The sequence below is a fragment of the Arvicanthis niloticus genome, chromosome 4, assembly GCF_011762505.2.
Source record: "Arvicanthis niloticus isolate mArvNil1 chromosome 4, mArvNil1.pat.X, whole genome shotgun sequence".
Lineage (NCBI taxonomy): Eukaryota > Metazoa > Chordata > Mammalia > Rodentia > Muridae > Arvicanthis > Arvicanthis niloticus.
In genome coordinates, this window is record NC_047661.1 from 127985462 (window position 1) to 128001565 (window position 16104).

Genomic DNA, 16104 nt, shown 5'->3' on the forward strand with positions numbered 1-16104 from the left:
GAGTATAGTCAGTTTAAGGAATGTAGAAATAATTAGCAAGATTATACAGAATGAAAGCTGTATCATCACTCCTAAGACAGCCCGTTCTGTCCACACTGTTGGGCATCTGACATATTTTCCTTTTATGCTATTATTTTACATTTTAAGCTATTATTAAGTTTATACTGTATTAAGTATTTTAATTTAGCAACATCCTGAGTAGTTCTCATTTGTTCTGTTACAGAAATAACCCCCACTGTAGCCCTTAGCACCTACCTGCTCAGCTCTCTTTGCCAGTTCACGCTGTATTTTCCTTTTTTCTAACAGGTCCTGCTCAATTCTGCGTTTTCTTTCTTCTTCTGTTCTCTTCCTTTGTTCTTCCTGCCTGTGTTTCTCCATTTCATCGAATTTACCTTTAACTGTCCCTAAAAAACACACAAAAACAAAACAAAAAGCCCTTGGGTATTTTGCCATGTTTCTTTTACAATCTCATTTATGTTTAGGCCTCAGGGCTCTTACCTGTCAGCTTTGGGACATAAGCCTTTCCTGCTTTAGAACTCTCTTCCTCATTGTCAGAAGCAAGCATTTCTTTAATCTGGGTGGTTGAATAAATAAATATGAATACATGCTTCAAAATTAGACTAGATTCTATTAGAATAGCCCCTCTGCCCCACACTACAGACAAACCCCCTAGGATGTCCAATGGATTCCAGAAACCACAAATAATTCTGAGCCGTGTGCATGCTGTTTTTTCTTATATAAAAGTTATATTCATACAAAAAAATTAGGCACAGTAAGAGACTAAGAACAAGTCATCATAAAAGTATAATTATAAAAATATGCTGTAATGGAATTTATTTAAGGCTTCTGTTTGCTTCTGGGATGGATGTTTTGGGCCATGGTTGGCTGCAGGCTGTGTAAGCAGTAGGATACTGCAGACAGGGAGAGATGAGCACACAGAAGTCAGCTCACAGACACAGGAAGCAATGTTAACCAGAGTCTAGGATATGTTAGTGGGATTAATACATTAAAATAAAGAACATGAATTTTTCACAAGATAAAATAAAATAAAATGACCTCCTGCTTTCTCCTGTTCCATTCTCTCTCTCTAATATATTGTTCTTTTCTTCTTTGCTTTTCGTCTCTAGATCGCCTTTGATTTCTTTCTTCCCTGGCCCTTTGCATGGCTTCAAATTTATCCTTTACATCACCCTTGCCAAGTTTTGGCACGTAGGATTTGGGGACAGGTTTAGATGAAGAAAGCAGAATCTTTGTTAGAAAATAAAGAGAAGAAAGTTCAGAAAGAAGAAAGTAGGCAAAGAGAACAACAAGATACTTTACAATATTTATCAAAACAGATAGAAGTGAGTTTCAAACCTTAATGTGGATCATCACAGCCTGACTAGATGTTCTCTAAAACTTTGTTAAGTTGGACTTACAGAAAATATGAGAGCAGAAATTTTATAAAATCAAATTTTTTTCAGAAATGAAACCCCAATTAGTGGTAGCCCTTCACTGAGGCCGAAGGCCAGCAAAATAGAAAAGTCAAATAGTGAACTCTAATTAAAAAGAGCCTATCTTATTTTCCTATCCTATTATTAAAGATTCAAATTAACATCACTCCCTTAAAATTAAAAACGTCAATCTCAGTACAGATCATGAATTTAGAAACAAAGCATAAGATTAGGCTTTTGAGGTAAAGTACATATTACAGAGAGCACGATTGCTGTCATGCCACCCATGTGTAACTTCCAAAAAGTGGCTACACCGACTGCACAGAGCAGGCTCTAAAGGAAAACCCGAAAGAAAGGAAGTCTGATGGGAGACTGGAGGAATGTTTCCGTATTCTAAAACTAAGAATGCAGAGTCTTCTCAGTTTTTAAAAGAAGTTTGTTTCTGAAAGAAGTTTCTGTAAATAAAATTGAGTGTCAGAATGCCAAACTCTCTCCTAATGATCTGCCACACATCATGTGTGTCACTTTTGAGTGTCAGCATCTGGTATCTCTCAATCCTCAGTAACTACAGCCAAGAAACTGAAAGGCGGAAATTTTTAAGAGACTTTTACTGCAGTTTTTAGAAGATGCTGAGAGTCCTACTAAAACTGATTTACCACCTCCAATGGTCCAAGCCTCATTAAAACAACATTGAAGGAATCATTTCTAAGACCACTGTACTTAAAATCCACTGCCTTGCAGAGATTCAGTATGCTTGTTTGCCAGAACCCAGATAAAGTAGTGGCCCCAAACAGTGCACAAACTGAACCTCCTCTTCTTGTCCATCCTGATATTAGCAATTACAAACACCTGGAACCTTTCCCACGCTCCTTCAGTCAACCATGTATTATTGCTCAGCGTTTCCTCTCTTTCTCCTTCCCTTTCCAAGTCTCTTCCTGCCTCTCTCCACCCCACCTACCACCCCCCACCCGCCCCCCCCCACACACACATACAGATTTTGAGATTTACTTACCTCTGCCTTTTGAGAAACGTCATTCATGTTTGCTATGTGTGGTTTGGGGCTGAAGCCTTGTATATTTTTGTACCTGCAGAGATGATGACAATAATGTGATAATAATAATGTTGCTAGGTGTAGTGACACACACCCCTTTGATCCTAGCACTTGGGAGGCTGAGACAGGTATCTCTTTGATGCCAAGCTGGTCTATGTGGAAAGCTCCAGGCCAGCCAGAGCAACACAGTGAAACCTGTCTCAAACAAACAAACAATATTGTATATGAATTGTAATGACCTTCCCTTTGATATATTTTATCAATATAACCTTTTAAATATACAATTTGTATACTGATATAGAAATATATAATTTATATTTTAAATTTTAATATATTTATATAGAAATATATACATTTTATATTCACTTCAGAAGTTCAAATAAGTAGTTGTGATAATATTTAGCTCCTTTAAGACTCATGATACAGAAAATAAAAGATGCATAATTTTAAAAGCCCAAGAAAGGGTATAATCCTGAAGAGCTTGATGAGCCCTCGAAGGCACCTGATAACTGTGTACTGTGTAGTTACTCAGGAGACTATACTATAAGCACCAGATAGCTTGAGATAGTTTGGCCATACTTCCTTTAAATTCACCCTTTTTGTTTCCTGTAATCTGACTGTTTTAAATATGAACATACTTTAATCATAGTAGAACCTTTAAAAATGTCCCTTTCAAGCCAGTGGTAGTGATGCTGTGGTGCACATCTTTAATCTCACTGAATAATAGCCCATTGTATGTGGATCCATTCACGCAATGAAAAGATTTTGGTTACACCTCTTTTGGCAATTTTAAGTAAAACTGATGTCAATCATCAACATGCAGGCCTTTAAATAGCAAAACGTTTCAAATCCCTCAGAATAAGTACCAAGTCATGATTGCTGGATCACATTGTAAGAAAGTGTTTAGCAGCTGGGGGAAGGTAAACATCTCTAATCCCAGCACTTGGGAGGCAGAAACAGGTAGATGTCTGAGTTTGAAGCCAGCCTGATGCACAGAGTGAGTCTGGGACAGCCAGGGCTACATAGAGAAACCCTGTCTCAAAGAACCAAAAATATAGCCATAGCCAGAAGAATGTGCTCAGTATAGTCAAAGAACAAACTGACTCTCAAAGTAAGTGGGGCAAGTTGTTGTGTCCCTCTAGCAACGGAGGAGGATTTGGGTGGTTCTGCCCTTGCCCCTCGCTTAATGCCACCGTTCTGGGGTATGGTTATTGTGGTGCTGGATGCTATCTCATCTTAATTGGCAGTTCTCTGATGATATAGGATACGTTTCTCCACATGCTCACTTCCCATGTGCATGTCTTCTTTAGTGAGATGTCGGTAGTCTTTGTTGCTTTGGGGGAGAGTTTTTTGTTTTGTGATCGAGATAGGTCTCACTATGTAGCAAAGGCTGGCCTGGAACTTTTTATCCCCTCCAGTCTACCTCTAAATGCTGGGATTACAGGTGTGGCCACCATACCCATGACATAATGATCATTCACTGATAGCAGAGAAACAAAGGCTTGCACTCACTACACAGGTGCTTGTTAAGAATCTGCTGTGTTGAGACTCTCTCTGGTTGATGCTGAAGAATGCAACCCCGAGTAGACAGGCACTCTCCCTAACTCCTGTTCTTAGTAAATGCCTTGAAACCAGGTGTTTAAGTAGTCTACTTTCTTTCTGGACAGTTTGATGAGATTTGAACCAGCCCTCCGATAGAACTGGAAAGCAGCATATTTAACTAGTGGCCTCATTCTGCCTTCATGTTCTGTACTGCTCTTCCTGGCACACCGTCTGCTCCCTGCCAAGGTTACAGGGGTCAGGTGCTTTCTGGAGCTTCCCACTATAATGAAAGTCAATTTCATCATAGAAAGCTTTACAGCATCCATGCAAGCCTGAAAGATCTTTTCTTGATTCAATTTGTAGAGTCTTTGTCAGAATTAGGGGCACATGTAATAAGCATGTGTGCTTGTGTGTGCATCCACCTGTATACTCACATGCATGCATGTCTGTGTTTAGAGTTAGAGACAGTCGTTTATTGAATTCAGAACTCACTGAGTCTGCAAGGCTGGCCAGTCAGTGAACTCCAGGGATCCAGCTTCTCTCCCCAGTGCTGGGATTGTAGAAGTCTGTGCATTCAACTTTTTATGTGGGTGCTAGGGATGTAGTCTCAAGCTTTGGCATTTGTCCAGCAAAGGCTTCGCTGCCTGAGTCATCTCTAGAGCCCTCTGTTTCCATCCTCACCATACACTACTTGGACGGGGCTTTTAAGTCAGTCTTCCAGAGACCTCAAATTCCAAAGGTCATGCATCAGTCATGTACAGTTTTGATATTCACATGTCAACAGTGAGGTAATTGTGACAATCTTTGACTCATTTGTACCGTCTTTTACTTTGAGCTTCTGTATATCACCAGCCGATGGTTAAGTCCGCAGGCAGGAACTTGCAGAGGAGCTCATTTTAATGCAGCCATGCTTACCAGTTCACATGCTATCTAGCTCACAGTATTCAGATACAGACCATAACACTGAGAGTATCCGTTCAACAGTTCACTTTTCTCCAGAATCTCAGCAACTATTTTCAAATTATCAACTCCTTTTCAATAGGTGTCAAGGCTCAATGAAAACATAGTTACTGTCACTGCTATAGGGCAAATATTCTAATGTCATTTCTGTGAAATGTTTAACTGCTCCAAATTACCAGAATAGTAAGTCTAAGTATACATTCTTGGTAAAGGTAGAGCTTTACAGTCCCAGAGCAATGCCTAGCAATGACGCTTTACATGTGAGTCTCTAGAGTCGAGTCTGTTTCTTCTGCTCTCATCCAGGTTCTAATGCAGCCCCTTTCTCTCTGTACTTGTTTTTCTTGGGTCTGTCCCTGAGGGTATTGGCAGCATAGTGCCCCATGGGAAAGAGACCTGACACCAGAAAGTCATCTTCTGAACTTGACACACATCCTAGGGCACACCCTACTCCCACTGATAATGATTTTGACAAGTAAGATAAAATAGGGAAACATGGATCCTGGAGACTAGCTCAACATTTAAACCCACTGTCTGCGGCTGCACAGGACCTGGGTTCACTTCCCAGCACCCACATGGCTGACTTCGAACCATCTGTTAACCGTAGCTTGAAAGGCTCCAACACCCTTTTCTAAGTTCATACCAAGCGTGCCCATGTTGCACAGACATAGGCAAAATGCCCATATACATGAAATAAATCTTTAAAAAACTAATACATGTGTAAATTCAGAAATGTTTGCTGAACATCTTTCTATAGTCTGTTAGGGTATTTCCATGGCCCTATTATACAATGACAAACAGGATACACTCTCCAAGAGCTGAAAGTCTAGATAGGATACAATAGAACTATAAGAATATAAGGCTCTCACTAAAACCATTCACTTATTTGTATCTGAGTGTGGGCATGCCTGTGCCACAGCACACACATGGAGGTTAAAGAACAACTTTCAGCATTCATTTCTCTCCTTCTGCCATGTGGAGCTCAGGGATGGAACTCAGGTACCCAGGCATGGCCGTGAGTACTGTTATGTACGGAGCCGCCTCTCTCGCCAAAGCTGTTTTCAGATGAGAAAACACATGAATGACATAAGGATGTAAACAGTGGTGCTCTGCATGAAGGTGGAGCTTTGAACACTTGGGCTCAGGGCTCAGTACAGGCCTATTCTTGAAGACATTGGTAACTTTTATTTCTATAAATGTATCTATAGATAAGATTTTCAAGTGAGTACTTACTAGTTCTCCTAAATAAAATTGAAAACATTATTATCATCTGAAAACAACTATTTTCCAAAATAAAAAAAAAAAACATGGAGAGCAATACTGTTTTATAGGTTTGAAAACCTCTTTCTATCTGGCCTAACAAGAGAAACACATTCTTATATCTGCTTTTACACTCAAATTACTATGACATGTTGTCTTAATTGAAATTTACAGAGAAAACATGACCTTACACCTTACACAGGTTGTGTAACTGCAGAAGGGTCATGGATGTTCTTAACCTTATAGGACAGATTCTGCGACCACCTTTTAAGTGAACACTGAACTTACACTGACTCGCTACCAAATCAAGTCAATTCCCATTCTAGAAAGTAAAAATTTAGACTGATATCTCACTACGTTTATAATGCTAAATGAAAATTTGTTTAAACTCATTTTTATACCCAGTAACTGAATACCAAAGGATTTTCTATCTAGGAGCATATAAATTTTTCTGAGTGTTAAAAGTGATTTCTGCCGTCTGAACAGGCAGATGCAATATCTTTAGCTGCCATATGGGGGCAGCAGCAGCAGCATAACAATGCCATACATCCTGTGTGGTTCCAGACAAACCCCTTGAACTATCAAGAACATGAGCTGGAGAAATGGCTCAGCTGCTCTTCCAGAGGACCCATGTTCATGCAGGCATGTGGCAGGTCACAACCGGCTCTATAACTCCTGTTCTCAGGTATTGGACATGCTCTTCTGGTCTTTGCTGGCACTTGCACTCACACACATACATTCATACACTCAAACAAAATAAATCTTCAAAAAAGAACTGGTCTGGACACTAGGTGTAACACTCTTTATATATCCTATTCTGTGTATGTATATATTTGTGTCTTTGAATTCGGTCTTATGTGTGCCATGCCTGTGTGTGTCAGAGAACAGGTTCAGGGGCAGCCCTCACCTTCTACTTTGTTTGAGATGAGTTTTCTTGTTGGCTGCTGCATGTGCCATGAGCTTCAAGGATGGGCTTGCCTCATCTGCTTCCCATCTCCCTTTAGGAATGTTGGGAGTACTGATCCCATAGCTTTATTTGGGCTCTGGGGATTTGAACACGGGTCTTCATGCTTGCACAGCAAGTGCTTCCCTCACTGAACCCTCTTTCAACTCATTGTTTCCTAGGCTATGTGACCTCAGGGCTTCACATGTGTATACAACAACCAAGTTTCCATCTTCCTCTCTCTGGAACAACTTGTCCTCAGACCTGTACTTAACCTCTCCTCTTCCCCAAAGCATTTCAGCACCAAATAATGTGCAAAACGAACTTGAAATCATAGCTGTCCTTCAAATATGGTGATCATATTGCCATATAATCTCAGGAGAGCAAAACTCTCCAGACAGTGGCAGCCTTGCAGTTTCTCTTCGCTGAATTCAAACAAATTCTTTGTCTTAGGCCCCTGTCTCCCTGACTCCCTTTGATATACAGATGTAGGGGTTCACTATGTAACCCAGGCTGGCCTCTGACTTCTCCCCTCACCCTCATGCCCACCTCACTTTTTTTTAAACTCTCATTTTGTAGCACTGGCTGGCCTGGAACTCTGTTTGTAAGTTAGGCCTAGCCTGGTTTGTAATTTACAACCCTCCTGCTGGATCCTCCCCAGTGTTGAGATCACAAGTGTCTACTGCCATGAATGGCTTTGTTGGAACTTTTAAAGGAAAACTTTAAGTATGTAAATAAATGTTAAAATAAGTGTTAAATAAATGTTAAAACCTAAGTCTTCAAAAGAAACAAAGAATTTGTTTTGAACTACATAAAATTTAAGGCTAAAATGTTTATCATTTTTCACTTGTATAAAACACAGTCAGCTCTAGGAGCTGCAAAGCTCTCACTGCAACACGTGGGAGACTGAGGCAGGAGACTGCTGTGAGCTCCAGGCTAGCATTGGCTACACAACAAGACCCTAAATCAAAAGAAATGAAAAGAAAAAAAAAAGAAAGAAACTTACATGTAACCGTCTCAAATTTAATTCATGACAGTTACTAACAGGTAAGACAGTGCGTGCCTAGCTCAGCACTCAGAAGCATGAGGCAGGAACCATAGGTTCAAGACCAGTTAGGACTGTACAGCTAAGGCAGTATTTTGGTAAAAAGAAAAAGCAAAACTACTCTACAAAATTTGTCAGATACTTCACCGCAGCTCAAAGGCAGGAAACTGGAGCTTACTTCTGGTGTCCTTCTGTTGCTGCAATAAAACACTGACCAAAAACAATGAGGGCTGGAAAAGATTTGATTTGGCTTATATCTCCTTTAGGGTCACTAAGGAAATTAGAGCAGGAACACAAGCAGGCAGGAGGTGAGAACGGGAAAAGAATGCTGCAGGCTGCCACAATTACAGCTCACAGCTAGCTTCCAGGATCACCTGGGTCCTCCTAGGTCAATTAAGATAATCTCGAACAGACATAGCTACAGACCAACTTGATAAAGACGCAACTGAAACTCTTTCCAGGTGACTCCAAGCCATTGAGTTTACAGCTAATGCAAACTAGGTCATATTGTGAAACAGATGTCCAAACCCCCAACAAACTTAAGGTGCAACCTACTTTAGCATTCTTCTGGGATAACTGTTATAACATTATTCCTTTACATGGCTATAATACTTTTCAAAGCATATTTATCACCCTGGATCTTTGGTAAGTAAATCTGCTGTGCTCCAGTGCTGTTAGGGTTTCATACACCAGCCAGGACACAGGGCAAGCTTGTGGCATACCTGAGCATCTGGACAGAGGCAGAGGTAACAAACGGTACTGCTGTGGGATCTACTATCAGCCTAAATGAAAAATGGGGACTATTCTGAGAGCAGCCTGTGATAACTACTCACCTGACATAGGAAGTGAAGTGGGGAGGGCTATACTCCACAAGCCACCAAAAAAGAAAGCCAGGACTGCGGGAAAGTTGGGCGCAGTGGAAACTTCAGGAGAGGTCTGGGCTTCCTTGCCTATCTAAACTGGAAGGCAGTCTTCACTGAGGACCACAGTTGGGATGGGGAGACCTGGAATTCTGGCTAACAAGCCAGTGGGGTGTAGGGAGGTAGGATAAGGACTGATTCCTTTTCATGGGTATTCTAGTTTCATTCTGTTGCCGTGATAAAACAGTCTGACTGGGAACAACTTGGGAATGAAGAGGTTAATTTGACTTACCCATCCAGGTCACAAACCTGGAGGGCTTATGCTCTGCTAGTTTACACAGCCCAGGACCACCTACCTAGGGATGCCGCTGCATCAATAATAAGATAGTTAATTACTCATAGGCATTGCCACAGGCCAAGCTAATCTAGGCTTTCCTCTCAGATGACGCTAGACTATGTCAAGCTGACAAAGCTGAGACAATGGACAAGCTCTAGAGGCCACAAGAATCACTCCTAAAAATAAATGGGACAAGGATGAGAGATTCTAGAAGTGCTTTCTTTTAAAAACTCTCTTCCCATGCTTTCTAAATTACATAGTTAAAATCATTCCATTTATTTTAGTTAGCAGTTCATGGTTGTCTTTCTTCTCTGGGCAACTGACAAATGTCAGTCCATTAATGGTAACTTCCTCTTCCCACTCCCGTACTGCACCAAAGAAGGATTTTTTTTTTTTTTTTGTCGTCGTTGTTTTGTTTTTGAGGCAATTATGTCTATATATCCTGGAATTACTACGTAGACCAGGCTGGCCTCAAACTCACAGAGATCCTGCTTCTGCCTCTTGAGTGCTGGGATCAAAGGCATACATCACTACACTGAGCTTCCTTCATTGTTTTCAGTGGTGTGTGTATGAATTTTATGATACAAATTATAATGTATAATGAACATTTCTCAGTTTAAAACCACCCATTCTAGAGGGTAGAAAGCACACTGCCATAGGCAGCGGCAGGTACAACCCATGGATGTACAGGGCTCTGACTTCCATACCTACAGTAACACCATTACCAAATGTACACCGACGGAGCTAAGGCTGTGGTTCAGCAGTCGGGAGCACTGGCGCTTGTGTGGAGGATCAGTTCCAGGGGTTTTGACTCCCTCTCCTGGCCTGTGCGGACACTGTAGGCACAGTGCACACTCATACATGGAGCATACACAAAAATAAAAAATACACTACCACAAACTAAGCCAAACTACATAGTGAATATTTAAATTAAAAAAGTAACAATTTCAAATGTAATTATAAAAACAGAAGAAAGACCAGGACAGAAAGTTACACAAGTGATGTGGACCAGATTGGTCAAATAAGAAGAGAAACATGCAGTTGTTAGTGGGTGATGTTATTTTCCTCTGACTGATAAAGGAAACCAAAATGCTTCTGTAAACACAACGTTTTGATCCCATGTGTCCATGGTTTGACGGTCACTGTCTTAATTCCTGTAGGCACGTATAACTGATAGAGTTTTTAAATACTTTTTATTCTTTTTGGTTTTCAAGGTGATAGAGCTTTCTCCCGACAAGCTTTCTTGTCAGTTCAGGCACTTGCCTTCTAAGCAAACTAAATCTCTCTTTTATACACTCTCTATTTTATACACTAGCTATCCTGGAACTAGCTATGTAGGCCAGGCTGGCCGTGAACTCTCTCTGCATGGAGTTAATCTCTACAATGTACACACATAGTTGCCATGCTTTTCATAAATGAAGCTCCAATCTAAAGCTTCAAGTGAGATTTCAGGGCAAAGTACTCTTCAAAACCCAGATAATACATTCCTTGGTTGATGCTAAATATAGTCTTCTCACAATGACATACATTTTGACAATGATCAGCCTTACATGTCAAATGTTCTAAAATAGCACAGATTCCATTTTAAGGTTAGCAGTAAAATTGTTCCTCTGCTCCTCTGGAAATCTATTAAAACTGAACTGCATCAAAAGCTGCAAGAAGGAAAACTAGATTTTAAATCATTTTGTCGCAGTTTTTGCATTGTGCTCTCCAAGTCAAATGTTACAGGTAAAATACAAGATTGTACATGTTTCTCTTTAAATGATTCCTCAGAAGCATCAGGCAAAAGACAGAATACTGAGCTGGGCCTGAGGGTGCTGGCCTGTAATCCCAACTGTTCTGGAGGTTGGGACAGGAGGGCCAAGTCCTTCCTGTTCGCACTACAGAGTGACTTCAAGGCTACCCTGGAAACCTAGTAAGATGGATAGGAAGCAAGTTAGTGGTAAGAGAGCTTTATAGCAGGTACCAACTACACAAAATGAAATCTGTTTATACTACAACCCCTGACCCCACGCACATACAAGACTTCCCTTCAGTTAATTAGCATCCCCCTTTCCCATACAAACACACCCAAACACAAAACAACAAAACAAAAACCGGAGGCATGCAATTTGGATTTTCTTACAGCTGCAGTTCAACATTAAATGAATAACATTGGGGGAAATTTTATGTAGTTCACACAATATCGTGTGACGAAGATGATCTAAAAACAGTACCGGGAATATACGTCTCCTGAGACTCGAGCAACAAGACTCCTTAACAAAATATGCTGATGAACGACGGACGCTCCGGTCGCTTTGGTCAGAAAGGTGAGTTTTTCGTGGGGCTGCTTTTCTCTGCCTGCCTGTCTTTTTCCAAGGGCAGCCACTTTATGAGGGCATACCAACCATATGCTATTTTTACCACGTTATCTACGCTCAACTCCTTGTCCACATTGTGGCCTTAAAAATAAAATGCTTATCTCAAGCCACTGAGTAATCACCTAATCTCTCAGTTTGCTCCTTCTTCATTCAGACACGCGGGGAGAAACGCGCTCGTATGTATGTATGTATGTATGTATGTATGTATGTATGTATGTATGTATATGTGTATATAAACATATATGCATATGTTGCATTTGAACATCTCACAATTTATTCATACAATGCCTTTACTTCAACTTTAAGAGCAAGCTGTTCAACCTCCAAACATATCCCCTTCTCGGCGTTGGGGAGCAATTTGGAGACCGGTCATGGCAGGCTAATAAATCCCCCGTTTCCCAGCTTCCACGGGCACCCATCCGCAATTTCTTTAAAATCGCAGCAGCTGCTGGCGGAGCCCGCAGTGGCCACACACGTGTTGGGTGCCACAGTGAAGTCGCCCGCTGGGACCCTCGGGTCCCTGGCGGAGGACACACTTGGCTCCCTGGAACCACTCTCCCCCAAACGCAGCCGCCCAGACGCAGGTGGAGCAGAAGCACCCGGACCTGGCGAGGGACCCCCGCCCCCCGCCGCAGCCCAGGCTACCCCGCGGGCCCGGAGCCCCGCCGCGTCCGCCCTGCCCGGCCCTCCTACCCGCCTGCCGCCGCCGGGGCGCCGCTCCTCCCGCTCCGCGCTGCGTGTGGGGCTCTGCGCGCTGCCCCCGCCGCTCCCGCCGCCCGAGCCGCCGGCCGCCGCGCCAGCAGAGTTTCCATAAAAGTCCTGGTGCGCAGCGCTCCCGCATTCCAGACGCGCCCGGCGCCCGCTGCAGCTGTTCCCGGGCCGGCCCCACCCCCACCCCGCGCAGCTCCGGAGGGTGGGGGGTCACCAGAAAGAAGAGGGGCGCTGGCTGCCACCTCAGGCCGCCTCCCTCAGATGCTCTACCTGGCCCACGAGCCCACAAAACTCACTGACTTCTGGCCAGCGTCCCCTTTCCCACGGAAGGAATGGGGCAGCAGTGGGAAAACTGAGTCTGTCACTCCTCTTGAATCTCAGGAGAGGTGACGGGGAAAAGACGCTGAAGGTAGCGGGATAAGAGTCTGTACTCAACTGTTCACCTTTCCTTAGCTGCTTCCGTGTCCTCTAAAAGCATCCCGAGTGTTAGGCAACAAGCCTGCCACGAAACTCCACTTGAGCGTGAGAGGCAAGCCCAGCCGAGGCTTGTTTGGATAAGGAGAGGCCCCAGTTCTTCATCAAAAACGACAAATCAAACCGAGGAGCCTGTAGCTCTATGAGTAGTATGTTTGTGTCATAAAACAAGGCCCCAGGGGCACCTCCCAATACCACACAACGAAAACAGCATTAGTGAAACATGTCAGCCAGTGCGGGCACCATCCGGGCACTAGGGGGCAAAGGCAAGAGCAGAGTTCCAAAGCCAGCCTTCACTATAGAGAGTTTGTGGACAGCCTGGGCTTCAATAGGCCATCTTTCAGAAATCTGTAAGGAAAAGGAAAATCAGAGGCATCGAGGTAGGTGACCCAGAGACAAAGGTAACCAACCACTTCTGATTTTCAGCCACAGACAGACCAAAGCTCAGGGATGCAGCATGCTTGCTCCTGAAGATACTGCTTTGCCACCCTCACTGTCACCAGGAGGAAAAACTCAATAGGAGGTCTGGAGGCTGGCTCGGCCCTTCCACCCTTCAATACCTTCACCTGCTCCGCTCATGGGAACGGCCACAGCCTCATGCAAGCTCCCTGTAGAGCCTTTCCTGTCGCGTGGCCTACCTTGGGCCCGCCCTTTGGCCTTCCATTTGAATGTTGCCTCTCTTACACTCCTTCAGTGTTCTCCATGTCTACTGCGATACTAGTGGTGTCCTTTCCTCAATGTGCACGTAACTTATAATTGTATCTTTATTCTGATTTAAAAACTAACTGGAGACACATGAGAACTAAATTAATCCCTTTAAAAAAGATTATATATATATATATATATATATATATATATATATATATATATATATATATATATATATATATTGCAGCTGTCTTCAGACACACCAGAAGAGGGCATCGGATCTCATTACAGATGGTTGTGAGTCACCATGTGGTTGCTGGGAATTGAACTCAGGACCTCTGGAAGAGCAGTCAGTGCTCTTAAGCGCTGAGCCATCTCTCCAGCACTTTATTCTGATTTTTAAAGGACAGGATTTTGTATTTCTATCCAAGAGCCTCGTCAGATTCTGCAAAACTGTCCATTCTCTTCATAAACATGGAGAGTGTCCTGCTGTGTCACCCACCGGCAGTGTAATTGTCAGAGGAACACGCCAGAATGGTCTCAATTTGTGGGGGTCACATAAGACCATCAGAAAACATAGACATTTACATTATAATTCATAACAGTAGCAAAATTGCAGTTATGAAATAGCAACGAAAAGTTTTTATATTTGGGCGTCACAGCATGAGGAGGGTTGAGAGCCGCTGACTCTAGAGTCACCTGGGAAGAGGCTCGATGCCTGACTGTAGATGCAGTCCACCTGTTTCTTAATTGGGCTACTTTAGGTGGCGAGAAGCACAGGCAGATGGGCTGCGTTCTGTCTTGGCTCCGAGTGGAAGAAGAGGCGGCCATGAGTAAACACGCATGCGTGCATTCACTCACTCTGCCTTCTCTTTAAAGACAGGGTCTCGGTCTAGCACCTTAGCTGGCCTGAAACTGGGTATGTTGTCCAGGCTGGCCGCTGGCGTGATTAAAGCTGAGTCACCACACCTGGTCCCCCATCTGTCTCTGCTTTTGATCATGAATGTGACTATGACTAACCCAAAATGGTGGACCGTGACCTGTAACTGAGCTCAGTAAAGCCGTTGTCCCTTCCGTTGTGAGAGTATCGCAGCAGTAGAAAGGATGACTGACCCGGAGCACGGAAAGGCTGCTTGGCCCCAGCATCCCATCATCCACTCAACACGACCAGTCGCAGACACCCAACAGCAGTGACGACCCTCCTGCTCTCAGGGAACACAGACTCCCGCGGAAGGAGGATAGAAGTACGCATGCACGGGAATCATGGTTGTGCTTTGTGACACCCGGCATGACAGTCTCCTGAGAAATAGAAGGCAGCGTGTTAGCGTTACTCTTCCTGTAACAAACCATCTGGGGCCGTATAACCTCATGGCTATTTGTGGTTTATTTCGCTCCTAATTCTAGAACGCGGCGGTGGGACTGGCTTGGGTCTGATGTGGACATCGGTTCAGGTGACACACATTGGCACAGAGTTTGTGGGAGAGATCACATATAGAGACAGGAAAGCATAGTGTAAAAGGGGCCAGTAATGACCACAGTAGATGTCAGCTCTCCTTTGTTTTGCACATGTGTGGTGTGCATGCATGTATGCTTTGATATGTGAGCGAATGCACATGTGTGCATGTGGAGGTCAGAAAACACTTCAGGTGTTGTTTGCTTAGGAAGACTCTTCACCTTCTTGAGTCTCTGACTGGTCTGGAGCTCGCCGATTATGTCAGACTGGCTGAGCAGCCAAGGCGTCCTGTTTCCTCCTCCCCGAGTGAGCACTGCCATGGCTGACACTTGTATACGTAGGTAATGAGGGTTGATTGGGTCCTCAGGATTGCAAGGCAGTTGCTTTTCTGACTGAAGTCTCTCCTCAGCCCTAGCGGCTTCTCCCTGAAAGGCCTTAAAGGTTCTACTAAGGTTTATTACCACAGAGAGCCCAGCGCCCACGCAGTTTACATGAATGAAAAGAACCACGTCTCCACCACAGGAGGCAGAGAGCTGTGTAAAGAATTTAAGAGGTGAATATCGGGGAAAGAATCGGTGCGCAGAAGGATTCTCTCTAACAAGTGCTAGGAAAGGTAAGGAGGCTTGTGTGGGTGAAGTGTAAGGCGGGGCGGGTGAAATGAAAGCAGGCAAGGTGGGCAGGGCCGACATACAGAGGCTTTGTGGGCGCTGTACGGATTCTGATTTCACTCTAAGATAGGGAGCCACCGGGGGATCTTGGACAGAGTAGTGGCATGCTATGTCCTGTCTGCAGCATGTTTGATTTAGCTCAAGCGTTGCACATAGACAAACGGGGTGAGGGAGGAGGCAGGGGACAGAGCAAGAGGTGTCCAAAGAACCAAGATGAAAGGCAATAAATGGAGTTTGGCAGACGGAAGGGAGTGAGGATGCTTGGCTCGATCCAGACAGAACTAGCAGGCTTTAGTGAGCAGACTGCCTGCCAGCTCTAGAGACTGGCTTCTGGCCTTCAAAACGTGGTGGGGAATCCTTGA

General features: G+C 43.7%; 1 protein-coding gene across 5 annotated transcripts in view; it reads right to left on the reverse strand.

Moving 5' to 3' along the window:
• Positions 1-12567, reverse strand: part of Nexn (nexilin F-actin binding protein) — a 28629-nt gene extending 16062 nt beyond the window's left edge. For 2 of the 5 annotated variants that reach the window (XM_034501117.2, XM_034501116.2), the window contains exons 1-5: positions 12482-12567; positions 2446-2518; positions 1057-1248; positions 499-574; positions 256-404 (exon numbers count right to left, since the gene is read on the reverse strand). In XM_034501117.2, coding sequence (XP_034357008.1) covers positions 256-404; positions 499-574; positions 1057-1248; positions 2446-2472 — 444 coding nt within the window. In that variant the 5' untranslated portion in view covers positions 2473-2518; positions 12482-12567. Of the gene's footprint in view, positions 1-255; positions 405-498; positions 575-1056; positions 1249-2445; positions 2519-11644; positions 11796-12481 lie in introns of those variants that run through there. The other 3 variants (XM_076933411.1, XM_034501119.2, XM_076933412.1) reach the window with 3 other exon arrangements.
• Positions 12568-16104: the final 3537 nt, after the last annotated feature.